This window comes from Salvelinus fontinalis, chromosome 3, assembly GCF_029448725.1.
Source record: "Salvelinus fontinalis isolate EN_2023a chromosome 3, ASM2944872v1, whole genome shotgun sequence".
Lineage (NCBI taxonomy): Eukaryota > Metazoa > Chordata > Actinopteri > Salmoniformes > Salmonidae > Salvelinus > Salvelinus fontinalis.
The window spans coordinates 39,128,856-39,156,551 of NC_074667.1; the positions used below are offsets into that span (position 1 = coordinate 39,128,856).

The following is a 27,696-nucleotide window of genomic DNA, read 5'->3' on the forward strand; positions in this document are numbered from 1 at the left end:
GCCACGAGCCATTAGTGAGGTTCGGCACTGATGTTTGGCGATTAGGCCTGGCTCACAGTCGGCGTTCCAATTCATCCCAAAGGTGTTCGATGGGGTTGAGGTCAGGGCTCTGTGCTGGCCAGTCAAGTTCTTCCACACTGATCTCAACAAATAATTTCTGTATGGATCTCGCTTTGTGCATGGGAGCATTGTCATGCTGAAACAAACTGTTGCCACAAATTTGGAAGCACAGAATCGTCTAGAATGTCATTGTATGCTGTAGCGAAGACTTCTCTTCACTTTAACTAATGGGCCTAGCCCGACCCATGAAAAAATAGCCCCAGATCATTATTCCTCTTCCACCAATCTTTACAGTTGGTACTATGCATTGGAGCAGGTAGAGTTCTCCTGGCATCCGCCAAACCCATCGTCGGACTGCCAGATGGTGAAGAGTGAATCGTCACTACAGAGAACATGTTTCCTGTGCTCCAGAGTCTGAATGTGGTGAGCTTTACACCACTCCAGCCAACGCTTGGCATTATGCATGGTAATTTTAGACTTTTGTGTGACTGCTCGGCCATGGAAACTCATTTCATGAAGCTCCTGACAAACAGTTATTGTGCTGATGTTGCTTCCAGAGGCAGTTTGGAACTCAGTAATGAGTGTTGCAACCGAGGATTGACGATTTTTACGTGCTTCAGCATTCAGCGGTCCTGTTCTGTGAGCTTGTGTGGTCTACCACTTTGCGGCTGAGCCGTTGTTGCTCCTAGACGTTTCCACGTTACAATAACAGCACTTACAGTTGACTGGGGCAGCTCTAGCAGGGGAGAAATTTGATGAACTGGCTTGTTGGAAAGGTGGCATCCTATGACAGTGCCACATTAAAAGTCACTTAGCTCTTCAGTAAGGCCATGCTACTGCCAATCTGTGTCCATGGACATTGCATGGCTGTGTGCTAGATTTTATACACCAATCAGCAACGGGTGTGGCTGAAATAGCCAAATCCACTCATTTGAAGGGGTGTCCACAAACGTTTGTATATATAAGGTATACTGTTGTTGATGCTGAACTACATGAGTACACACACAGGAATAGTAATTAAGGAGTAGCCTCCAACACGATTATGTATTAAATAGTACCTTTTACAATATCACTCTTACAAACTTCAAATGGAGCTGTAATTGAAATCACAATTATGCTAAAATGCCTGATTGCACACATCATATGAATCCATATCATATGAATCCACATCATATGAATCCTCTTCAGCTACAGATGGTATAAACAGCACATAAATCAGTGCAGGTCGTTGATGGTAAGACTGGACGTCCCCTACAACCAACGCCGTTCACCACTGGAAGAGTTGAACAGGTAACTGCGCCCTGAAACTAACAAAAATCATGTTTTCCAATTACTACTCACATTTTAGGCCTGAAAACCTCGAAACATTGTATTAATTCATATGTTTTGATAAATTCCAGAAGATGATTAGCTTAATATGAATATTGGAAAATTTTGGTGGTTTGTAAGCCCAGCTCTTACCTGGATCTTGTGCCTTCCCATCAAACCTCTGAGAGAACAGAAATGACCCGTTAAATCTCTATTAAGCCTGGACCCAATGTTGACTGTAACCCATAGAGTTTCCATAGGCAATGGACACCTACCAGCAGGTCGTCTTGTATGCTGACTTTAGACAGACGGAGGGTGCCATCTAGTGAAGCCTTGGAGAAACACATTCAAAGGTAAACCCACGCTGTTTCACATATTTATTCTCAGCAGGATGCAATTGGAAACCATTGATCCAAACTTGCCTGGTCATTTTCACTGGCCCCATTTTGACTCACTTCTGTGTTCATTTTGCCGATCTCTTCCCTGCTCAGATAACATATTACACAGTACGTTGTGAGTTAGTGGTAAAATGTTTATAACAATTAATAATGGCTTATAATTCAAAACTTGGTTCTCTAATGGTACTCACGTCTTATTTGATGGAGGTTCAGGCTCATCTTTTGGTCCCCAACCATAGACGCTGCAGGCATAAACATAGAATTCTTATTATGGACTGTTACACTAACCTAACCCCCGCTGAAAACCCTGCTGCTTCCATGGGAGAGCAGATCTTGTAAACTCTACAGTGAGTGGATTAACTGAACAGAGTTTGTCAAGGACCAGAGTTATGCAACCTTGCTCGACATCATCACTTCAGACTTATTTTTAAGAGTCTAGAGCGAGAGAGTTGGGCATAGGTGGTCAGTGTGTGTGTGGGGTGGGGGTGGGGGGGTAAATCACCGGCTCAGAATGGCCCTGATGAGCAGACTTGTGACCAGCAAGAGCAGGATGCCGGTAACCGTCACCACAGCAACAAACCAAGGCTCTGGATCCCAGTAGTCTGACATCACTGTGACCACGTGTGGAGGTTTAGCCTAGAGGAGGGACAGCAAAGAGATGATACAGTCTCTTATGGGTCTCCTGTTGTGAAAGGTTTTCCTTCATATGAAGTAGCTGTGTTACAGGGGTGTGTACCATGTCTCTACAAGGCTGATCTTACTGTAGTGGTAGTAGTAGTAGTAGGAACAGTAGTGGTCCAGGGAACTACGTAGATGTAGGCCACAGCCTCAGTGTGATGCCTGCCATCCGACACAGAGATGGTGACTTCAAACATGGTGCGGTCATAAACCCCATCCACCACGTAGGAGAACACATTTTTGGAGACGAGACTCAACCCGGTCATCAGAAACCGGTCCACTGCAGCACCTGTCGTGAATGAAATCACACGTGCTCAGATATGCAAACATACTTTTGATTAACAACAAATCTTTAGCTGACTTAGCCTGAGAGTGTGGTGGGGAATATTGGTGTAAACTGAAACACACTCAGTTACACACACTGTGTACCATTAGTGATGGTAGCTGTTAGTCTGTCGCTGTCTGCATCAGCGCAGCTGAGTGAGAGGATGGGGAGTTTATTAGACAAGGTGGAGAAGATGGTGGACTCATAGGAGATTGGGTCACACACTGGAGCATTATCATTCACATTCTGACAGAGAAGAGAGAGGATGGAATGGATACAGAGTAATCATTAGTTTTCACAATTTACATCCAAAACCATTTTTAATCTATGGTATTATATGGATAAATGTCCAAAAGTATGTACTCTGTTATCCTGTAGTAGATACATGTACAATGGTGCTTTAGCTCTCTGTCCATTCCTCACCTCCACTTGTACGGTGATGTCCACTGTTCTTCTCTTGCGGTTGGTACGGTCCATATCCTGCTCATAATCCTCAGCCTGAACCCCCACTACATACACCTGCTGCTCCTCAAAGTCCAGCTCTCCGCCCAGATACAGCTCCCCTGGAGAGAGAGATGCAGCCTATTTATGGATGTTAAATGTTAACTAAGAATCTTAAGCTGATCCCTGTGTGCTCAGCTGTAGCCTCACCTCCCTCAGGGTCAATAGTGAACATGGCGTCTCCTGTAGTGATTGAGTAGCGGATGTTGCCAAAGGGCCAGTCTGTGTCTCTGGCCACCACCGTCCCCACTGCCGTACCAGGCCTGGTGCCCTCTGGGACACTGAAGAACAAAGTCTGAAACACTGGATCATGTTCATTGACTGGGGTTACACTGACCAGAACACGCACCTGGGCTGGATACGGAGAGAAACGGAGTTACACTGCCATCCTATAACTTCGAAGTAAACTGCCACATATATTAGATGATGGTGTACTGTGTACATGACACACAGGGAACAACACAAAGTGAACTGACATGTGAGAGGAGGGGTGCCTGCGTCCGTAGCCAAGATGGTGGCCTCATACTGGAAGTTATTGGTGGCCATCTCAGCAGAGTCGTAGTTCAGAGTGTTGTTAACCTGGCAGACATATTGAATCGAGCCCTCACTTTATCAAGACATACACTCGAATAGTAATAGTACATCAAATATTATGCATTGTTAAATCATTATCATGGTTACCTGGAGCTGTCCGTCTTTGACGCGGAATTTGAGCAGTGATAATCTGTTATTGACGAGTGTGAGCGACACACTCTGGTTACTGACGTCAATGTCAACACAGGTCAGTGAGCCCAGGCTGCTGCCCACCTCAATGGTCTCTGACACCTCCAGCCTACAACACAACAGGACACACGGTGTGTGTTCAATCTGGCAAACTGCTGTTCTACTTGCATTTCCAAAACCATTTACAGAAAAGGTGAAATGATTGAACTGTTTAAATTCAATTAGATTATTAGACTACATTTCTATAAACATCTGTTTTATTTTAGCTAAAATGTATAAGAATAGTTAATGTCACACACTGCATAAGAGCCTTATCTCAGACCCAAATGGGATTTCTCTGCACTGATTAAAAGCAGTAATTCAGACCCAGTTATCTCCAACTTCTGTCCAATAATACATATCATCATTCATAATTAGGCTGCAGTCGGATAGTGATAATGATGGTGGGTATGAAGTAGGTCATACAGACTGGGTGGTCATTCATTTGTAGTGGAGACTGCATCTTAATGGTGCTTGTCTTGTCCTAATTACCACCATTACTCTAACACCGTACACCCCTATATCCTCTCTACGCCAATCCCCCCCGTGAATCAGCCTTTGGGACACTGCTGTCTGGACCTCAGGGAGTTATAGTCGTGGTCATGGAAAACTCCTGGCCATAGACATGACCTAATGTAATCTATCAAAGATATACATATAGGGCTGATTTTAGTCAGGTGCCCAGTGATCCAGTAGAGTCCTGTTACTTACACAAACACTGAGGGGGAGCAGAAGGGTGGGAACTCATTGACATCCAAAACGTTGACCGTGACAGTGGCGGTAGCTGAACATTCCACTGCCACGCTGTAGGCTCTGACCAATAGAACACTGTGGGCCAGGGCCCGCTCCGCCTCCAGGTCCAGGTTATAGGCTGTTCTGATGATACCGTCCTCTGATAGGATAAGAGACAGGAAGAGAGACAGTTCAACACTTCGGGGGCAAATCATTCACTGTTAGCAGATGTATTAATTGACCAAATGACACTGTATAAACTGTATACAGTAGATTACCGTAGAATGCACAGTAAAATACCATACATTTGTTTTACAGCACATTGTAAAACTTTTATGTAATTTCAACAGTAAAATACTGTAAAAAGCACAGTAAAACACCATAAATGTGTTAACGGTATTAATTATGGTGCATTGTGGGAAAATGCGGGCGGGCAACGAGTCTCTGGCTCATTAACATATTAAGGCGTGCCTTGTAAGAGGCTATATTTGCTGCACCCATGAGTGAGAATGCTGTACCACCACAGAATAAAGTAAAATACTGTATTTTTGGAATTCTACAAATCTTGTCCTGAAATTCCACAGTAAGCAATTTCTGCCAGTAATTTACTGTAATTCAGAATACAATATCATACCTCATTTTTGGAGCACCAAAAACCTTTTGAACACCAGTGGGTGCATGGTATTGTTGTTTCTCACTCATGAACATATTTTGAGGCTATATTTTTTGCACCAGTTAGTGAGAGTCCTGTACCAATTTAAGTGATATTTAGTAGTAGTTTCCTAACAATTAAATGTATATAGGGAACAGATCATTATTCACTGATGTCGAGGATTTACGCAAAGAAAATTGAGTTTCACGTTGAAATCTCAAATTATGATTCAGCCATTTATGCATCTCAATGCAAAGATGATATTATAAAAACATTGATTTTCATCACATAATATTGGTGAGATAAGAATTAGAAAATCCGAACCTCTACCAATCTTGAAATGGGGATAATCTTTTACAAAAGTGTAGAGTACATCAGGGATGGTGAGGTTAGCTCTGACGATAGCTACAATATCCTCAGGTCCTTGGTTCTCAAAGATGGACACATTCTGGGAAACAAGACTGACAAGAGATCTGAGTTAACCACACCTTTAACATTTAAATCTAATAAACACAATATCGTATCAATATCGTATCATAAACCCTCCCGACTGGGAGTGATAGATAAACATTAAGAAGGCAAGGCATCATTCTGTTGAACTCACAGCAGATCCAGAGGAGGGTTGTAGACTTTCAGCACCTTGATCCTGACTGTCCCAGTACAGTTAGCCCCCTGTTTGTCTCTCACAACCACAGACAGCATCAATTCCTGTTCAACAGCATCACACGAGGAGGAAATCATTCGGATAAAACATACTTCTAAAACATGTCTTTATACATAAAGGTATACATAATATCACACCCTCACCCTTGGCCCTGTGTGGTAATCAAATGGTTGGCTTGAGATGATGCTGCCGCCTCCACTGACGTGGAACTGTCCTTTGGAGGATTTGGGCAAGACCTGACTGATAGAGAACTGCAGCACAAACCCACAAACCAGAACGGGTGTCAACACTCGGTCTAAACCTATACTGAATAGGATTAGGCAATGTATTGGTACAGTAATACAGCTGAGATCAGAAAGTAATGAGGAGGTAGTGTGTTTATTACAGAGAGTGTGTCATTGCGGTCTGCGTCGGAGGCCAGGACAGTGTAGAGAGTCACAGGAACAGGAAGGTTCTCTGGGACATGAACCTCAACTCCTGAACACAAACACCCATCAGACCATCTACTCATTACAACGTCCCTCAACAACACACTCACCTTATAACATAGTAATAACACCGTAATTAACATGTACTAGCCTTGGAAACAGTGTATAATGTATGTGTAGTGGTTGAGGTGAGGTTGTGTTACCAGGCAGCTGGAACAGAGGTTCACACTGTGGCGTGTTGTTCTCATCCACCACCCTGATATGGAAGGTCTGCTCTGCACGGCCTGATGAGGTGACCAGGCCCAGACGAACACTCACCATGCTGGCCTTCTCATAGTCCAGAGAACCGCTCAACACTATCTACACATGTACACCATATTAGATGCAAAACATTTATCTTTACAAATGTCTCATTTGTTCATGTGCAAAACAGAGGTCAGGGTTGAACTGGGATCTGGACATAATCCTAGAGTTATGGTTGTGGTTGAGGATTAGGGTTGTAGTTGTAGCTGAGGCTAGGGTTATTGTTGGGGTTGGGGTTGAGGATTAGGGTTGTAGTTGTAGCTGAGGCTAGGGTTATGGTTGAGCTGGGATGTGGACATGAAGCTGGGGTTAGGTTAGAATGTCAAAAAAATGTTACGTCTTCATCAGTATAAAAAGCAGATGACAATAAAGATACATGAGAACTGATATTTGACAAAATTGGCTGTTCCGACCTGGACATTGAAGATACCAGAGACGTTAGTAGGGTTGACGATGGGCGTCTCAAACACTGCTAACTCTGGGTTGACAGAGAGGATGTTGACTGTGGGGAGAAGACTGGAGCTCTGCACCTGAAACTCCACCACCACACTCCTGGGACGGGTGCTCTCCGATACAGACACAGAGGCAGGGAGGCCTATGAACCCTAGAGGGAGCCACAGCACAGTCCACGCAGCTCTAAACTCTAAACAGAACATTCAGAGCTCCTGTCCAAATCAAATCACATTGTATTTATCACATCTGCCAAATACAACTGGTGTAGACTTTACAGTGAAATACTTGTTTACAAACCTTTCCCAATTATGCAGAGTTTAAAAGATAATCCAAAATTAAATAGTAACTTACACAAGGAGTAAAATAAAATACACAAGAATTGAGCTAAATACAGGGAGTACCAGTACCAGAATACACCACTGCACAGAATAGAAATATGTAGTGTAGTAGGGCATAGCTACATATATATTGGCATATTATACATGGTGTAATAGACTACTGTACAGGGAGAAAGAGCGAGACAGGGGGATTAATAAATTATATTTATTCAATGGTATTAGAAATACAAGATTAATTACTTAGGCACACAGCAGTGCACTGGGGAGCACTGCAGACACAGTTAGACACAAACTCCTTTACTGACAACAAACACAGGTAACTCACCAGTCGCTATGGAAACACACGCTCCTTTGGACCATGAACAGCACAGAATAAGATGAATTAATAAGAGCACTTGATCAATTTGGTTGCAAGCATTTGAAGTGTATCTCATCAGACTTTTGACTTCACAACATTGTACAACTGTGGCAGTATAAAATCAGGTTCCATGGTACATCTCCACTACATATACAAAATGTAATAGTCTCAACTTGTTTCGGAAGTCCTATTTTCAATTGATAGAGAAAGGTGGGCTTTTAGTTATGATGTCCATCTACAGCTTGTCCATCGGAATAGATTCATGAATAGATTCAGATTCACTTCCACATTTTCACCAGCCCGAGTACCCATTCCTCCATACTTTGATACTTCGATATTCGACGTTTCCAACTGACGCAAGATGTAAGATGGCGTCGACAGAGAGGGCTACCTCGCTTCTAGTCCTTAGGAAACTTTTACAAGCATTTCGCTACACTTGCAATAACATCTGCTAAGCATGTGTATGTGACCAATGAAATTTGATTTCAAAGATGTATGTTATAGATAGTTCTTAATGAACTCACCGGTCAAAATGTGAAGCTGTAAAAAAGATGTTAGGAGCAGTAGACAGAGGAGATTGTAGACACCCATAGTTGGAGGTTAAGGCTGGTGGTGTTAACTGGGAAGCTGATTATCTAGACTGTGTAGAACTGGGAAGACCTAGTAGAGCTAGTAAGGCTGTGTGTTCTGTGTTCCTCAGCCCTGGTTACCAAACAAACGTACCCCTCCTCAGATGTAAAGTACATGACCATATCAACTCTGCCTGGTCTTGACACATTTATGATCCTAAAGTCAAGATGAACTGATAACATGTATTGAGTAAAGAGACTGGGCAACACATGAAAACTCCATAGCAACACATGTATACTGACTGACACATTAGATATGCTCTGTAAACCAAGCAGGGAGAAGGACATGCCTGGATGTTCCAAAAATAAATTCACATTTCAATCCATCATAATGCAGTAATGGTCAAAAACACACTCAAAGAGGCACAGTGTAATTACTTAGGCCTAATGCATGTAGATAAAAACAGACATAATTGATCCAAAATGTATGGGCAGAGGCATTTACAGCTGCTATTATGTACAGAGAAAGGTTTATCATTGAGGTGTGCAGTTGTTAATGGACAGAGACATTATTCAATTATGAAGAGGGACCCTTTTATAGAAAGCAGAGGCCCTTTCACAAAAACACACAAAAGACCCTAAAAGCAAAGATGGGAACATCTTGTGAATTACTTAATTCACACTGACACAATAATACACACATGCCACATCATTATAAAATCAGCCCCATGGGCACTATAAAGATGTCAATGAGGAAGCCGGGGCTGGTTTTAGTAGGCTGCATTAGAAGTAGGTCTACTTAGTAAAACACCATTACCGGACAGAGTTGTCAGGCATCTGGTGAACAAGGTTATATATTTGATTTTGCACTGTATGGGAAAATATGTATGGACTGAATAAACTACTCACTTCCCAGGTTGAGATATGCCATGTGTGATGCACTCTACACAGTCTGGTCACATCATGGTTGATGAGATGTGTACATCTGCACATGAATAGTAGACTATCAAATGCGGATTAGTCCAACGAACAGTGAACAGTTGTACATCGCTTACCTTAACACTGACATGAATAACAATACATTACAAGAATGTTGCAAATGGGTACTGATGACCCATTGACAGTAGATGATATTCTCCTGCTCAGTGGCATTCTGTACAGTACAGCATCTATCTCACTAGATGGCGACATATGTGGACCTATACAATTCTATTCCTGTGGCAACCTTCAGGTGCTATAATTTTCAAATATTTAATGAATCTGTCATTTCAGTAATATTTGCTGCACAATATACTTAAAGGGGCAATCTGCAGTTGCTACATTCATTGCTACGTAAATTAATTACATGTGCCCATTGATTCTTGAAGAATATAACTTATAAATGCTTCATGAGCTTAGTGCAACCGTTGTACCCCATCAGAACCCAAAATATAAGCTTGTTTTACTCCAATGTTTGTAAACAAAGGACATGTAAAATAAGACTATACAGACTGAAAACATGGTTAAAACTATCATTTGAATATCATGGATGGTCAGTCCTTGCATACCTCTGTCTATGAATTTGAGAGTGGTTCCATTTCTCCAGCCCCATCCCTTAGCTTTTTACCCAAACAGGGGCATGGAAAATTATTTGATATTGTTTCAACTTGGTGCTTTAAAGCACTTACGTGTATGGTATATAATGTACTTATACTGTAGATGACATTCTGTTGGAGCCTCCACAATATAGGGCACATTTGAAAATGTTTTCAGGGCTGATTTCATTTTGACCAGTCTGTTTGCTGGCATACTGTAAAATATTTGCAATCCTTCAAGTAAAAATCATCAGCAAGAGCACAATGCAGCCTCACATATTTTAAAGATTTGACTGTTTCCCATTTGGATTGCTGGTTCCGCAAGGTTCTCCCAGAGACTAATCCTTGTGACTAATTGAACTCATGTGACCTCAGGGACCAACCTGGACTCAGGGATAGATGTAACATAGTAAATGTAAAGCCAATACACTCCAATTAGTATGATATGCTATGTTTAATATAGTATGTGTTAATTTGTGGATGTCCATCATCCATTTAAAATGATATGTTACGAATTGCAATTCGTATGATATGTTATGAAATTCAATTAGTACAATATGTTATGAAATGCAATTTGTACAATGAGCAAAAAGTATGATATGTTACGAATTCAAATTTGTTGTGGCTACCGTTAGCTAGGTGGCTAGGGGTTATGGGTTAGGGTTAGAGTTAAGGTTAGGAGTTAGGTTAAAGGGTTAGCTATCATGCTAGTAGTTGGAAAGTATCTAAAAGGTAGCAAGTAGTTGCAAAGTAGATCATTCGATGAAGTTGTCCGTGATGAGATTCCAACACACAACCTTTGGGTTGCTAGATGTTCTCTTTATACACCCAACCCGACTAACAACCCACCTGTTGTTTTTGCCTTAAGTAACATTGTGTCTTATGTAACTATACCAAACGCAACACATCATACTAATTTTAGTGTCCTGGATTTACGTTTACTATGTCATGTCTAGTCTATGAGACCAGGCTGCAGAGATGCATAAAGCATTTCTGGTATATATTTATCCTACTGAGACCCAGCAATTCATTTTTGTCTTCTCTAGTGGACATCAGTTCTTGGACCGTATCTCTGAGGATATAAAAGCCACTGTATTAAGTCATATTTTCCCGTTGAGAGGACAGTCTGGGCTTTTCAAAGATATCACATGTGCAGGATGTGTGCCCTTGAAAACTGTATCTTCCTGGCTCTTAAAAAAATAGCTGCCATCAAAATTAGCACATTAATTTTCATTTTCATGAGTTTGATATTCAAATTATTTCTAGAAGGTGAGTATCTCAGGAATAGTTAAGTGAGTTGTTAGAACTGTGTAATAATTTTTCAACAGCTTTTCAACAGCTTATCTGTCACGCTCGTCATAATGATTGGACCAAGGCGCAGCGTGGTATGTTTCCATCCTTTTATTTGGAATAGAAAACTCAAAGGGAAAAAAACAATAAAGCGAACTAACGAAACGTGAAGCTCAAAATAGTGCACACAGGCAACTATGCCTAGACAAGATCCCACAAAGCACAATGGGGAAATGGCTACCTAAATATGATCCCCAATCAGAGACAACGACAAACAGCTGCATCTGATTGGGGATCATACCAGGCCAACATAGATATTTAATTCCCCTAGATAACCCACCCTTAATCACACCCCGACCTAACCAACATAGAGAATAAACAGCTCTCTATGGTCAGGGCGTGACAGTACCACCCCCAAAGGTGCGGACTCTGACCTCAAAACCTGACTCAATAGGGAAGGGTCCCGGGTGGGAATCTACAGTCTGGGGCGGCTCCGGTGCGGGGCGAAGTACCCACTCTGCTCGTGGATACGTCATCGGAAGAACCGGACCGTGGGTTGTTGCCGGAGGCTCCGGACCGTGGATCGTCGCCGGAGGAACCGGACCGTAGATCGTCGCCGGGTACTCCAGATCGTGGATCTTTGCCAGAGGAACTGGACCGTGGATCTTCACCAGAGGAACTGGACCGCGGTACGTCGCCGGAGGCACCGGACCGTGGATTGTCGCCGGGGACTCCGGACTGTAGATCGTCGTCGGGGACTCCGGACCGTGAATCGTCACCGGAGGAACCAAACCGTGGTTTGTCGCTGGGGACTCTGGACCATAGATCGTCACCGGGGACTCCGGACCGTGGATCGTCGCCGGGGACTCCGGACCGTAGATCGTCGCCGGAGGCTCCGGACTGGGAACCCTCGCAGATGGCTCTGGACCGCAGACCGTCGCTGGAGGCTCTGGACCGCAGACCGTCGCTGGAGGCTCTGGTACGCAGACTGTCGCTGGAGGCTCCGGACTGTGGACCGTCTCAGGAGGTTCCGGACTGTGGACCGTCGTATGTGGTTCCAGACTGTGGACCGTCGTTGGAGGTTCCGGACTGTGGACTTTCGTTGGAGGTTCCGGACTGTGAAATGTCGCCGGAAGCTCTGGACTGGGAACTGTTGCCGGAAGCTCTGGACTGGGAACTGTTGCCAGAAGCTCGGTGCGTGGGGCCGGGACTGGTGGTACCGGGCTGGTGACACGCACCTCAGGACGAGCGTGAGGAGCAGGCACAGGACGTACTGGACTGTGGAGGCGCACTGGAGGCCTGATGCGTGGGACCGGTACAGGTGGCACCGGGCTGATGACATGCACCTCAGGGCGAGTGCGGGGTGGAGGCACAGAACGTACTGGACTGTGGAAGCGCACTGGAGGCCTGATGCGTGGGATCGGTACAGGTGCCACCGGGCTGATGACACTCACCTCAGGGCGAGTGCAGGGAGGAGGCACAGGACGTACTGGACTGTGGAGGCGCACTGGAGGCCTGATGCGTGGGACCGGTACAGGTGGTACCGGGCTGATGACACGCACCTCAGGGCGAGTGCGGGGAGGAGGCACAGAACGGACTGGACTGTGGAGGCGCACTGTAGGCCTAATGTGTGGGACCGGTACAGGTGGCACCGGGCTGATGACACGCAACTCAGGGCGAGTGCGGGGAGGAGGCACAAGAAGTACTGGAGCGAAACTATGATGTGGGTGATCGGGAGCTGTTGGCTGTTGTCAAGGCTCTGAAGGCGTGGAGGCATTGGCTTGAGGGAGCTAAACACCCTTTCCTCATTTGGACTGACCACCGCAATCTGGAGTACATCCGGGCGGCGAGGAGACTGAACCCTCGTCAGGCAAGCTGGACCATGTTTTTCACCCGTTTTGTTTTCACCCTTTCCTACAGACCAGGTTCCCAGAATGCTAAGGCAGACGCACTGTCCTGGATGTATGACACAGAGGAGCGGTCCACGGATCCCACTCCCATACTTCCGTCTTCTTGCCTGGTGGCACCGGTGGTATGGGAGGTGGACGCGGACATCGAGCGGGCATTATGTACAGAGCCCACTCCCAACCAGTGTCCAGTTGGGCGTCTGTACGTTCCATCTGATGTCCGCAATCGTTTGATCTGTTGGGCTCACATGTCACCCTCCTCTGGTCATCCTGGCATCGGTCGGACAGTGCGCTGTCTTAGTGGGAAGTACTGGTGGCCCACTTTAGCTAAGGACGTGAGGGTTTATGTTTCCTCCTGCCCAGTGTGCGCCCAGTGCAAGGCACCTAGACACCTGCCCAGAGGGAAATTACAACCCCTACCCGTTCCACAACGGCTGTGGTCACACCTATCGGTGGATTTCGTGACGGATCTTCCTCCGTCACAGGGAAACACCACGATCCTGGTTGTTGTGGATCGGTTTTCTAAGTCCTGAGGAGAGATGCTGGGTGCCGGTGGAGGACATCCTGGACCCTTCCTTACTGCAGGAATTTCACCGTCTCCATCCGGATCGTCCTGCGCCTCGTCCTCCGGGTCGTCCTCGAGGCCGGTGTCGGCGCGCAGCTGGAGCCGCGCTTCAAGGGGAGGGGGTACTGTCAAGGCTTTCTAGCCTCCACCGATCTACATTTCTTTTTCCATTTGTTTTGTCTGTATTGTACACACATGGTTCCCATTACGTTTTTATTATTTCCCTATTTAACCCTCTGGAGCCATCATGGTTTTGTGTGTGTTTATTGTTGTCAGTTGTCTCGTTTATGTGATTCTGGATTATTCGTTGTTGTTGGAAGATTATTTTTGAGTGAAGTTACTATTATTACTCATCTCTGTGTCCTGCGCCTGACTCCGCCTTACCCACATCACCTAGACTCTGACAACTACAAAGGACACATTTTACTTACAATATAAGATAAATAACAATATATTCTATTTCTTTTACTCTCACCCCAAACACTTATGTAAAAAAAAAAATCCTAATAAATCCTAACTTTTTAGGGGGTGGGGTGGGGGGTTCAGAGGATAATTATAGTAGCCTATGCCCTAGGGATAAAATAAAAAAAACGGGCATGTTAAGTACAAAAAAAAGAACACAAATATTTGCACACATCTGTCATGTATTTAATATTGTGTATTATTAAATACATAGCACTATGAAAGGCTACATTTTTATGACCAAGTTGACCTATTTTAATATGCAATATATGCCACCGATGACTATCTGAATCTATTTCTATTCAGTCCAGCGCATGATACAGCATGTCCAGATGTGCATAGTAAAGAGGTGATGATTTGTTAATTCACTTGCTCAGATCTCAAACTCGGATTGGCTGCTTCAGAGATGCAACGCTCTAACTGGCTGGAGAGCGCACGCTGGAAAAGAAACGAATCAGACAAAGTCACTACACTTCACAGTGCGCCTTCAGTCCCGAGGATTCATACCAAGAGCTGTGCGCAAAATTGACTTACTTATGGGAACATATCAACCCTTTATGGATTCAGGTCAAATTGGATGCAACGTGCCATATCAAATGTGAGTATTAACAGACTAGTTCAAGTGGATTATAGGCTACAATTATGATGGATTTCGCACTTACTGTATTTTAGACAAAAACTTGCAGGAATTGATCTCCTCCTATTTTCTCTTTTAGGAGTTAATTGTGACGGTCACTCTGAAATAAATAAAATGGTAAGTATTTTTCCATTCTGTAACCTAACCATACATTAGATTGCCAAGCAATACAGTACAGTAGTGGGAAATGGCACTGAAATTGGTTTATACACAGTCTGCTCAAATTGTAATTGTGCGTAAAATGGCAATGAATTAGATCAACTATAGGCCTACCATATTTAAAATTAAATAGGTCAATTGTATTTCAAGATACTAAATTAAATGTCAGTCCCTGAAATGATGGGGTTTTATACCAGCATATCGGGACAACATCTGCAAGGGAACAATGCTCTGTGCAAAGACGGCGTTATCACGCATAATGTCTGGCTAGATACCCAAATGCATCTGCAGAGGGATGCTATGCCATGAGTCGGGTAAACAAACACATGGCAGTTAGTTAATGTACTCTATATCTATGAGCCAGATGGGTGTCTAAAGTGTTATATATACTTTTCATTTTCACTGTATGAAAAGGGCATCATAATTTCCTGTAATTGTAAAGAGTATTTTCCTTTGTGGAGGGCTACAGTATCTCTTGAAACTATAGATGTGATTTTACCACTTTGTCCATTTTGGCAACAAAAAAACAATCCCTACAGGAAGGTTATTATAGCTAAATTATAATGTTTTATATAAGTCAGACTTTTATAGGCAATTTTTGTCTGTTGTGTCTGAGTGTACCACACAACCTGTGTTGTGGCTGCATTCTCAAGTTCCCACTCTATCTAACTTTGTTGTGATGAAAGCAAACAGAGGCAGAAGGTCTTAGCACAGGGCCAAATGCTTCAGTGGACAATAGAGAAGTTTGGGCTCTTACCCACTGCATGACAGGGCATAGGGTCACACACACTGACAGAACAGGAAAGAGAGGACTATGGCGTGAACAGAACTGTTCATTCACTGAATGTGACCTCTATGGTCAGACATAAATCTGTGTCTCAGAGGGCTCCATGTTTCTCCTCCTCTGGTCTGCTAAACATTTCTCACCTCACTGTCAGATCAGTCCCCCATAAAGGTATGGAAGGTAAAGGTACAGTGGCCAAGTTCGAATACCCATACTATTGTACTACATACTTAAACTGCATACTATTTAGTCATTGTCACATACTATTTAGGACATACTGTTTAGTCAAAAGTATGCAGTATTCCATGGCTGCAACGCAGTAGCAGCTCCTGATTGGCTGAGTAGGTGTGGCGGGGCCGAATGCGGGTGGTATTTAGTTTAAAAGCTCCGACTAAGCCCAAAACAACAAGAAACACTTTTCAGTGAGAAAACAGAAATCCACTTTCACAAAGAAAAAACTGTTTTCAAAGATGTAGCCTATGATGCAATACTCCTGATCATTTTAAGGAGAACAAAAACTACTTAGCCTACATTTGAACACCATCGCAGAAGCTTTGGGCATCTTCGCAATTAAGTATCTTACGGTAGTTATGTTGTTGTCTACTTGAAGAGAACTAGGGCCTATCACTCACAGCCCAACTCTTCCAATGCATTGTGGAAAAGTCTGCATCGAATTTTACTAGATGAAGAGCCGAAATGATTATATCATTCTGGCATTTAAACCATACTAAAAAAAAATGCTAATACTATTTGAATGCGTTGTGCGCGATTGCGTTGTTTCCCGCTATTCGTTCAATTCGGTAGCGAATCCCCATATCTAATTGATCAGCTGTTGCCAAAGCCGAAATTAGTATGACATCCGGACATTTAAAGTATAATACATTTTCAAAATTTTTGGAAACTTAATATTGTCATGCTATTTGGTACTGTCGAAAGGTATTATCCCTGTCATGAAAGGACTTAACGGATCCTCTCAATGTTTTATTTTGAACTAAGTTAACATTTCTGTCAGTACTACATGATTTACTCTTCTATCCAACTTTTTTAAGTATCAGTTTGTGTATGTTTTGTAGGCCACCTTTTTCAATCAGAGGTAATGTCGTACGTGGTTCGCGCACCGTTATGCTCAGTCAACCCTGTTTGATTTTGAGTGTGGACGCTGCTCACTGGTTGGTTTGGACCAATCGGAGTTGGTCCCTGTGAATCAAAGGGAGAGGAAATGAGAGTATATGCTCTTTAGTGTGTCACAGCTGACTTCCATATGCAGGCATCCCTCACCCTTAAAGAGACACACACAGTTATACCTACATCCTGTGCCTGTGCCAGAGAAGCCTCAATCCCCATGCAGATCACCCTTTGAGCAAGGATCATCAACTAGATTCAGCCACAATTTTTTCTTGAGCAGAGGGTCAGGAGGCCTGAACATAATTACAAATCATTTGTATACTGCAAATTGACCGCAAGAAGCCCAAACATATATAATATTTGACTAAAACATAATTATTTCAAACCATGCTAACAGTTGTATATGATCACATATATCTCTCTATTATGCGTGGGAATACTTTGGAACAGATTTCCAAAATGTAAATCACTTGGAGCTGATTTGCTGGTGTTTTTACAGTCTTTTATGTCCAACAATAAAATTAAACTTTTTGTTGTGGTTGCTAAAACAACTTGGGTGGATCCATATGAAAACTGGTCAAGTGTGGTGTGATAGTTATGTATCTGAGAAGGGTGCAGGACAGTTGGAGCAGGGCAGGTAGAGCAGGACAGGCAGAGCAGGACAGGTAGAGCAGGACAGGTAGAGCATGGGTGTTGTTTACCGCTCAGATGGATGTTTGAGGGGAGTATTTACGTCCGTTTGGCAGTGTGAGTTCAAGTTTACAAAAGAGGCGTAGCTCTTCCAGACAGTCGAAACTTATCAGCAGTCACCCACTCTTCAAGTCTGAGCCTGCCCTACAGAGCTGGTCTCCACTATAGTCACCAACAAATGCAGTGTGCTTATTAGAAAGAGTTCAGCTCAGACTTTGTTAAGAATGTTCGGTCTATCAAACATCTGCAGCAGGCTGGACTTTATTTAGACATACAACATGCATTGTGTGATTATGTATTCACAGGCTTAATAGAAAATCTTTGCTACCACAAAATAATAGCACTCAACCACTGACTGTGTTTTCTTTATCTAAACATAGTAATGTGTCAAAGTGTGTGTGTACCAGCCTATGTCTGACTGCGTCCCTTGTCCCTCCCAGCTGTGTCTGCGTGACTCTGGAGATTGCCTGCGGGACCAGATGCACTACATGATGAGGTCCCTGCAGGACCTGAAGCACCTGAGAAGGACCTGCCCTGCTGCTGCCCCTGCTGCCCCTGCTGCCCCTGCCATCACCCCTGCCCCCACCCTGGTCCACCGCTCTGCAGTGGCACGAGCCTGCTATCAGAGGGCACTGCAGCGGGAGCGCCGTACCCGCCTACGCATCTCTGACGCCAGTACGGCCAGCACCTACGATTCAGCCTGCTGTCTGGCCAGTCCTCTGGAGGAGGAGGATGCAGGCAGCCGGCTGGGTCTGGGCCTTGGTCTGGGTCTGACCTCCCCCAGCAGTGAGAAGAGTCTGGAGTTTGACTCTGGCTACTCTGAAGCCTCCTGGCAGGACGAGGCCGTGGTGCTCAGGAGGACCAGGAACGTACGGGTGTCCTCCTCCGCCTGCCTCCGAACCAACCAGGCTCCCAGTGGCCTGGTCCGGCCCAAATCCACATCAGACGCCTGCCTGGAGAGGTGGACCTCATTCGAGGCCAGCGACCCAGAGGACTGGACCACGTCACTGCTGACACGGGGACGGAACAGGCAACCTCTGGTACTGGGGGACAACAGCTTTGCTGACCTCATACAAAACTGGATGGACCTACCGGACTGCCCTGAACCAGCAGAACTGAAGCCCATCTCTGGCTTCTTGGTCAACATGAGGCGGAAAATAGCTGGGATGTCAAAGAGTGTAGAGGGGAGGGTGAGGATGAGGTCCTCAGACTCTTCTTCACATGTGAGTCGGACAGCCATGGCCCCCAAACGACTCTCCTGCCCCCTAGGGGTGCAGGCCCCTGCCCCACGCCAGTCCCCCTTCTTCCACCAGTCCCACTCTGGCCTGCATGAACTAGACACAGACTTCTATCAGTTCACTGCCCTCATGAAGACTGGCAGCAGACAGCCTATTATCTGTAATGACATCATCAGCTACATCTGACACCAGGTCAGCGACTAACAGACACTCATTCTAGGCAATGGACAATCCCCAAAGTCACTATTTTTATATGATAAATGTTATCACTATGTTCTGACTATATACTGCCAAAAATAAAACAAATGTTTTGAGATTGGAAATATTTGTTGTGTCAATGACAAATTAAACTATAAGATACAGGCTTTACAGTTGCTGAATACCAGTCAGAAGGAGGTATCAGACTGAATGGAGAGCTAGTCAAAGTGAGGCCAGAGTATTTAGCCTGCTGTGGTCACCAGAGATGAATGAATGTCAGTCAGAGTGACAGGCGCTTCACTACTCACTGCACACACATAATCAAAGACATATTTTACTTCTTGCTCTGGGAAAAGGAACACAAAGTAGGGTTTAATTACGTTGTTAATTAGAATCATATTGAAACTCTAGGCAAATAGCGTAGAGAGTGGTGGGTATCATACAAGCTTGAGAAGATAACCCATTTGGACCATTTAGTCACCGACCACTGTTTATTTAAAACCGTTTTTCTCGTTCAAGTTATGTAACAATTTAATGATAAAATGAAAGTCCAAAGTTATCACAAAGATATCTTTACAAAAGTTGGAATGCATTATATTTTCCCAGGCCTCTTTCATCTCATTTAATCCCCCAGTGCCTTCAGAAAGTATTCACACCCCTTGACTTTTTCCACATTTTGTTGTGTTATAACCTTTTTTGTGAGATTTTGTGTCACTGGCCTAAACAATACCCCATAATGTCAAAGTGGAATTGTGTTTTTAAATTATAATTTTTTTATTAAAAATGAAAAGCTGAAATGTCTTGAGTCAATAAGTATTCAACCCCTTTGTTATGGCAAACCTAAATAAGTTCAGGAGTAAAAATGTGCTTAACACGTCACATAATAGGTTACATGGACTCACTCTGTGTGCAATAATAGTGTTTAACATGATTTTTTTTAAATGTCTACCTCATACTCAACACATACAGTTTTCTCTAAGGTCACTCAGTCGAGCAGTACTGTACATTTTAAACACAAATTCAACCACAAAGACCAGGGAGGTTTTCAAATGCCTTGTAAAGAAGGGCACCTATTGGTAGATGGGTAAATATAAAACAAGCAGACATTGAATATCCCTTTGAGCATGGTGAAATTATGAATTAACCTTTGGATGGTGTATCAATACACCCAATCACTGTACAGGCATCCTTCCTAACTCAGTTGCTAGAGAGAATGGAAAGCACTCTGGATTTTCACCATGAGGCCAATGGAGACTTTAAAACAGTTAGAGTTTAATGGCTGTGATAGGAGAAAACTGAGGATGGATCAACAACATTGTAGTTACTCCATAATACTAACCTAAATGACACAGTGAAAAGAAGGAAGCCTGTACAGAGTAACAATATTCCAGAACATGCATCCTGTTTGCAATAAGGTACTAAAGTAAACTGCAAAAAATGTGGCAAAGAAATTAACTTTATGTCCTGAATACAAAGTGTTATGTTTGAGGCAAATATAACACATCACTACCACTCTTCATATTTTCAATCATGGGAGTGGCTGCATCATGCTATGGGTATGCTTGTCATCGGCAAAGGACTAGGGAGTTATTTTTTTGTTGATAAAAGAAACAGAATAGAGCTAAGCACATGCAACATCCTAGAGGAAAAGCTGATTTAGTCTGCTTTCCAACGGACACAGGGAGACATTCACTTTTCAGCAGGACAATAACCTAAAACACAAGGCCAAACCTACACTGGAGTTGCTTACCAAGACAACATTGAATGTTCCTGAGTGGTATAGTTAAAGTTGTGACTTAAATCGGCTTGAAAATTTATGGCAAGACTTGGAAAATGGCTGTCTAGCAATGATCAAAAACCAACTTGACAGAGTTACATTTTTTTTTTAAAGAATAATGTGCAAATATTGTACAGTCCAGGTGCAAAGCTCTTAGAGATCTACAGAGAAAGACTCACAGCTGTAATTGCTGCCAAAGGTGATTCTAACACTTTTCTCCAGGTCACAGTTTTAAATGTGAACTTGTTCTCAACTGGCCTACCTGGTTAAATAAAGGTGAAATGTAAAAAAATGTATTGAATACTTTTCTTTCATACTCTTTTTGTGTAGATTGCTGACAAAATATGACAATTAAATCCATTTTTAATCCCACATTGTAACACAACAAAATGTGGAAAAAGTCAAGGGGTGTGAATACTTTCTGAAGGGACTGTATCTAACTCAGTAGGTTAAAACACATTGTTCTCACAAGTCCCTGTTTCACTCCTCTATATTACCCTACAAGGACTGAATATATTAGAAATTCTGAATATATCCCAGAGAGAATAAAGAGGGTGACCATGTTATTTACAGACCATGGAAAGAGAAAGGCTGTATCAACACAAACATCTCTGCCTGCCTGCCTGCCAGCCCCAGCCCCCAGCCCCTTCCCCTGCCCCTGCCCCAGGCCCTGCCCCAGCCCCTGCCCCTGCCCCCAGCGCCCAGCCCCTGCCCCCAGCCCCCAGCCCCAGCCCCAGCCCCTGCCCCTGCCCCAGCCCCAGCCCCAGCCCCAGCCCGAGCCCCTGCCCCAGCCCCAGCCCCAGCCCCTGCCCCTGCCCCAGCCCCCAGCCCCAGCCCCAGCCCCTGCCCCTGCCCCTGCCCCTGCCCCAGCCCCAGCCCCTGCCCCAGCTCCAGCCCCAGCCCCTGCCCCTGCCCCTGCCCCTGCCCCTGCCCCAGCCCCAGCCCCAGCCCGAGCCCCTGCCCCAGCCCCAGCCCCAGCCCCTGCCCCTGCCCCAGCCCCAGCCCCAGCCCGAGCCCCTGCCCCAGCCCCAGCCCCAGCTACACATGTCTTATGAGCTAATGTTCCATATGTCCCAACAGAGCAATGTGTGGAGAAGTTAAGCAGAGCAGCTGTGTTCAGATGGAGCAGAAGTTTACTTTTCTCCTTATCACTCGCTTTAGGGCTCTCACTAACAAACTTACAGCCCACCGCCTCATTTAAGCAGCTCTAATACTCACTTGGCTGCTGAACTCACAGGTGGTGCCCACTCATCCACACTCATTGGCTAACGGAGGGTACCATTTGTTTGCACTCATTCAGTACAAAATGCTTACTCACTCAGACAGGTTACAGACAGAGAGGAAATCTACACCAAAATAAGATAGAGATTAATTTATGGTTTTCTCTAATTATTATGTCCAGTTTCATGATAAAAGTACACTGATAGCGTTAAGAAGTAATGATGGAAAGAGTTTCCAGTGTAGAATCTCACACATTCTCCCAGAGTTCCATAGGGGCATCCAGCATCACCAATCATGTGTGATATGGAGGACCCTGGGAGGGTTTATCTTTGCCTGTTTATCTAGGTCTTCTACCGGAAAGCCAGCCAGGCTCATTCTAACTGAAGCAGCTGTGATGAACTGAACCCTTATCCTCTGATGTCTTAAGTTTACACATTGAAAAAAAGGAAGGAAAAACATATGATGGCTGAGAAAATGTGTATCTTTTTATAGAAACACGCTCAACAAAGAACAGACTGGATGAGAGTGGTTTGTCTAGTATTTTAAGAAATTAGGGTTTTCACTTAGGAGTTTGTATGGAAGTATTCTGAATGTGTATTGCTTCTTTTTTTTTATATTAGGTGCCCCGGCTACTAAGTGCATCAATCTACCTACTATGCTAGGAATAATTAATGGAGGGATAAGAGATAGAGCTGAAGCTGTAGAGTTGTGGAGCAAGCAACTTTTCCTCAGCCTACTTTACACCAACATACAGTCCCCAAAATGTTTTTCTTTGTTCATCCACTTGACTTGTTCTATAGATCATAGTTTGAGTAGGTAGATGTAGAGGTTTTATGTTTTTGAGGATTTAGAACAAAAGGTATTCTATGTGGTGGCTGTAGTAGTATGTGGTGGCTGTAGTAGTATGTGGTGGCTGTAGTAGTATGTGGTGGCTGTAGTAGTATGTGGTGGCTGTAGTAGTATGTGGTGGCTGTAGTAGTATGTGGTGGCTGTAGTAGTATGTGGTTGCTGTAGTAGTATGTGGTGGCTGTAGTAGTATGTGGTGGCTGTAGTAGTATGTGGTGGTTGTAGTAGTATGTGGTGGTTGTAGGAGTATGTGGTGGCTGTAGTAGTATGTGGTGGTTGTAGGAGTATGTGGTGGCTGTAGTAGTATGTGGTGGTTGTAGGAGTATGTGGTGGCTGTAGTAGTATGTGGTGGCTGTAGTAGTATGTGGTGGCTGTAGTAGTATGTGGTGGCTGTAGTAGTATGTGGTGGTTGTAGGAGTATGTGGTGGCTGTAGTAGTATGTGGTGGTTGTAGGAGTATGTGGTGGTTGTAGGAGTATGTGGTGGCTGTAGTAGATGTGGTGGCTGTAGTAGTATGTGGTGGTTGTAGGAGTATGTGGTGGCTGTAGTAGTATGTGGTGGTTGTAGGAGTATGTGGTGGTTGTAGGAGTATGTGGTGGCTGTAGTAGTATGTGGTGGCTGTAGTAGTATGTGGTGGCTGTAGTAGTATGTGGTGGTTGTAGGAGTATGTGGTGGCTGTAGTAGTATGTGGTGGTTGTAGGAGTATGTGGTGGCTGTAGTAGTATGTGGTGGCTGTAGTAGTATGTGGTGGTTGTAGGAGTATGTGGTGGCTGTAGTAGTATGTGGTGGCTGTAGTAGTTTGTGATGGCTGTAGTAGTATGTGGTGGCTGTAGTAGTATGTGGTGGCTGTAGTAGTATGTGGTGGCTGTAGTAGTGTATGGTGGCTGTAGTAGTATGTGGTGGTTGTAGGAGTATGTGGTGGCTGTAGTAGTATGTGGTGGTTGTAGTAGTATGTGGTGGTTGTAGGAGTATGTGGTGGCTGTAGTAGTATGTGGTGGTTGTAGGAGTATGTGGTGGCTGTAGTAGTATGTGGTGGTTGTAGGAGTATGTGGTGGCTGTAATAGTATGTGGTGGCTGTAGTAGTATGTGGTGGCTGTAGTAGTATGTGGTGGCTGTAGTAGTATGTGGTGGTTGTAGTAGTATGTGGTGGTTGTAGGAGTATGTGGTGGTTGTAGGAGTATGTGGTGGTTGTAGGAGTATGTGGTGGTTGTAGGAGTATGTGGTGGCTGTAGGAGTATGTGGTGGCTGTAGTAGTATGTGGTGGTTGTAGGAGTATGTGGTGGTTCTAGGAGTATGTGGTGGCTGTAGTAGTATGTGGTGGTTGTAGGAGTATGTGGTGGCTGTAGTAGTATGTGGTGGCTGTAGTAGTATGTGGTGGCTGTAGTAGTATGTGGTGGCTGTAGTAGTATGTGGTGGCTGTAGTAGTATGTGGTGGTTGTAGGAGTATGTGGTGGTTGTAGGAGTATGTGGTGGCTGTAGTAGTATGTGGTGGCTGTAGTAGTATGTGGTGGCTGTAGTAGTATGTGGTGGTTGTAGGAGTATGTGGTGGTTGTAGTAGTATGTGGTGGCTGTAGTAGTATGTGGTGGTTGTAGGAGTATGTGGTGGCTGTAGTAGTATGTGGTGGCTGTAGTAGTATGTGGTGGCTGTAGTAGTATGTGGTGGCTGTAGTAGTATGTGGTGGTTGTAGGAGTATGTGGTGGCTGTAGTAGTATGTGGTGGTTGTAGGAGTATGTGGTGGCTGTAGTAGTATGTGGTGGTTGTAGGAGTATGTGGTGGCTGTAGTAGTATGTGGTGGCTGTAGTAGTATGTGGTGGCTGTAGTAGTATGTGGTGGTTGTAGGAGTATGTGGTGGCTGTAGTAGTATGTGGTGGTTGTAGGAGTAGGTGGTGGTTGTAGGAGTATGTGGTGGCTGTAGTAGATGTGGTGGCTGTAGTAGTATGTGGTGGTTGTAGGAGTATGTGGTGGCTGTAGTAGTATGTGGTGGTTGTAGGAGCATGTGGTGGTTGTAGGAGTATGTGGTGGCTGTAGTAGTATGTGGTGGCTGTAGTAGTATGTGGTGGCTGTAGTAGTATGTGGTGGTTGTAGTAGTATGTGGTGGTTGTAGGAGTATGTGGTGGCTGTAGTAGATGTGGTGGCTGTAGTAGTATGTGGTGGTTGTAGGAGTATGAGGTGGCTGTAGTAGTATGTGGTGGCTGTAGTAGTATGTGGTGGTTGTAGGAGTATGTGGTGGCTGTAGTAGTATGTGGTGGTTGTAGGAGTATGTGGTGGCTGTAGTAGTATGTGGTGGTTGTAGTAGTATGTGGTGGCTGTAGTAGTATGTGGTGGTTGTAGGAGTATGTGGTGGCTGTAGTAGTATGTGGTGGTTGTAGGAGTATGTGGTGGCTGTAGTAGTATATGGTGGCTGTAGTAGTATGTGGTGGCTGTAGTAGTATGTGGCGGCTGTAGTAGTATGTGGTGGCTGTAGGAGTATGTGGTGGCTGTAGTAGTATATGGTGGCTGTAGTAGTATGTGGTGGCTGTAGTAGTATGTGGTGGCTGTAGTAGTATATGGTGGCTGTAGGAGTCATTGAAGGTGCTACTCTATTAATGAGCCTGGTCCTCTCATCCCTGTCCTTATTGTACCCTGGGACACAAGGGGGCTCACACAGGAGTGGATGACCAATACTAAACTGAGATGAAGATGCCCACTCTACTATTTGAACACTAGTCAATTGAACTGAACAGTACACCCTGAGTTGATCACCTTTCAATGATCCCTGAATATCTTTAATAAGATCCTAAATCAAATCAAATATTTGTTTATTTGTCACATGCTTCGTTAACAACAGGTGTAGACTCCGGGTAGCCATTTGATTGAGCTATTTAGTAGTCTTGTTTAGCAGTCTTATGGCTCCGGGGTAGAAGCTATTCAGGGTCCTCTTGGTTCCAGACTTGGTGCGCTGGTACCGCTTGCTGTGCGGTAGCAGAGAGAACAGTCTATGGCTTGGGTGGCTGGAGTCTTTGACAATTTTTTGGGTCTTCCTCTGAAACTGCTTGGTGTAGAGGTCCTGGATGGCAGGGAGCTCAGCCCGAGTGATGTACTGAGCCGTACTCAACACCATCTGTAGTGCCTTGTGGTTGGGTGCCTTGCAGTTGCCAAACCAAGCGGTGATGCAGCTGGTTCAAGATGTTCTCAATGGTGCAGCTGAAGAACTTTTGGAGGCTCTGAGGACCCATGCCAAATCTTTTCAGCCTGATGGGGAAAAGCCACTGTCGTGCCTTCTTCACAACTGTGTGGGTGTGTGTGGGCCATGTTCCACTACAGCCCAGTTGATGTGGATGGGGGCGTACTCGACCCTCCATTTCCTGTAATCCACGACCAGCTCCTTTGTCTTGCTGACGTTCAAGGAGAGGATGTTGTCCTGGCACCACACTGCCAGGTCTCTGACCTCCTCCCTATAGGCTGTCTTATCGTCGTCGTGATCAGGCATGGGTGAACAGGGAGTACAGGAGGGGACAAAGCACGCACCCCTGAGGGGCCCCTGTGTTGATGGTCAGCATGGTGGATTTGTTGTTGCCTACCCTCACCGTCTGTGGGCGGCCCGTCAGGAAGTTCAGGATCCAGTTGCAGAGGGAAGTGCTCAGTTCCAGGGTCCTGAGCTTGGTGATGACCTTGGAGGAGATTATGGTGTTGAATGCTGAGCTGTAGTCAATGAACAGCATTCTTACGTAAGTATTCATTACATCCAGGTAGTTGAGGGCACTGTGGGGTGCAGTAGAGGTTGTGTCATCTGTTAATCTGTTGGTGCAGAATGCGAATTGGAGTGGGTCCAGGGTGTCTGGGATGATGGTGCTGATGTGAGGCATGACCTGTGATTACCCTAGTAATACCATAGTAATCCTCAGTAGATCTAGACTAATGAGAGTGGTCAACACTGGCTTTATCACTACTGAGGGTCTGAGGACTGTCTGCAGTGAGACAGCCAGGAAGAGAGACATAGAGACAGGCAGGCGTGTGGATGGCAGATGTTGGATGGTTTAGAGATCATGTAATGGCATGCGGGTGAGAGGATCAGGGCAGCGAGCAGATGATCTAAATCAGCAAGGCTCTATTTGTAAACAGTTTAAAGGCAACAGACAGAAAGACAGTCAGGCAGGCAGGCAGACAGACCTCTTAACCAAATCTCCTTTTAATGAACAGTGGGGGTGAAATGAACCATGGGTTTTCCCGGGTCCCAACTGATAACCTGATAAAATCACACACCAATCAGGCTCTGTAATCTCTCTGATTCCGATCATCCCCAGAGTAAACAACAGGAGATCAGCCATGTGTTAAAGTTTGGCATGTTCTTCATTCTTGGGGCTATGTAATGTCAAAGGAGACCAATTTCAGTCAGAGCTCTTCAAAACTACAGTTGATCAGTTTGTATGGTAGGACAAGTCAGTGAACCTTGCACTACTCCCCTCTCAGGGCCATATAGCAATCTAGGTGTAGTGAGAAAAGGGTGACAGACATGCATGATCAGTAAAACCCCTAATCTGAAAGGCACACAGACTCTGGGACCAGTATGGACCGGATCTTAAACGGGCTCAGTAGTCTAATGACTTCAATAGGGGCTGTCTGGGCAGGCAACCTGTACTCAGGTATAGATGTAACATAGTAAAGGTAAATCTGTCTCCCTCCATTTAGTATGATATGTTACATTTCGAATAGCA

At 44.6% G+C, this 27,696-nt stretch overlaps 2 protein-coding genes across 2 annotated transcripts; one reads left to right on the plus strand and one right to left on the minus strand.

The window, feature by feature from the left end:
• Positions 1–995: 995 nt before the first annotated feature.
• Positions 996–9,200, minus strand: LOC129834639 (cadherin-related family member 4-like). Its single transcript, XM_055899821.1, has 21 exons — positions 8,485–9,200; positions 7,928–7,951; positions 7,225–7,415; positions 6,712–6,868; positions 6,466–6,557; positions 6,224–6,331; positions 6,021–6,124; positions 5,741–5,877; positions 4,744–4,924; positions 3,952–4,102; positions 3,747–3,849; positions 3,421–3,624; positions 3,193–3,332; positions 2,874–3,015; positions 2,528–2,733; positions 2,269–2,402; positions 1,958–2,008; positions 1,791–1,851; positions 1,644–1,700; positions 1,522–1,549; positions 996–1,367 (listed from the first exon to the last, which is right to left on the minus strand). The coding sequence occupies exons 1-21, from the start codon at positions 8,549–8,551 to the stop codon at positions 1,312–1,314; spliced, it is 2,394 nt and encodes a 797-aa protein (XP_055755796.1). The 5' UTR covers positions 8,552–9,200; the 3' UTR covers positions 996–1,311.
• Positions 9,201–14,788: 5,588 nt separating this feature from the next.
• Positions 14,789–19,955, plus strand: LOC129847478 (PAK4-inhibitor inka1-like). The gene is made up of 3 exons (XM_055915290.1): positions 14,789–14,925; positions 15,044–15,081; positions 18,163–19,955. The coding sequence occupies exons 2-3, from the start codon at positions 15,079–15,081 to the stop codon at positions 19,144–19,146; spliced, it is 987 nt and encodes a 328-aa protein (XP_055771265.1). The 5' UTR covers positions 14,789–14,925; positions 15,044–15,078; the 3' UTR covers positions 19,147–19,955.
• Positions 19,956–27,696: the final 7,741 nt, after the last annotated feature.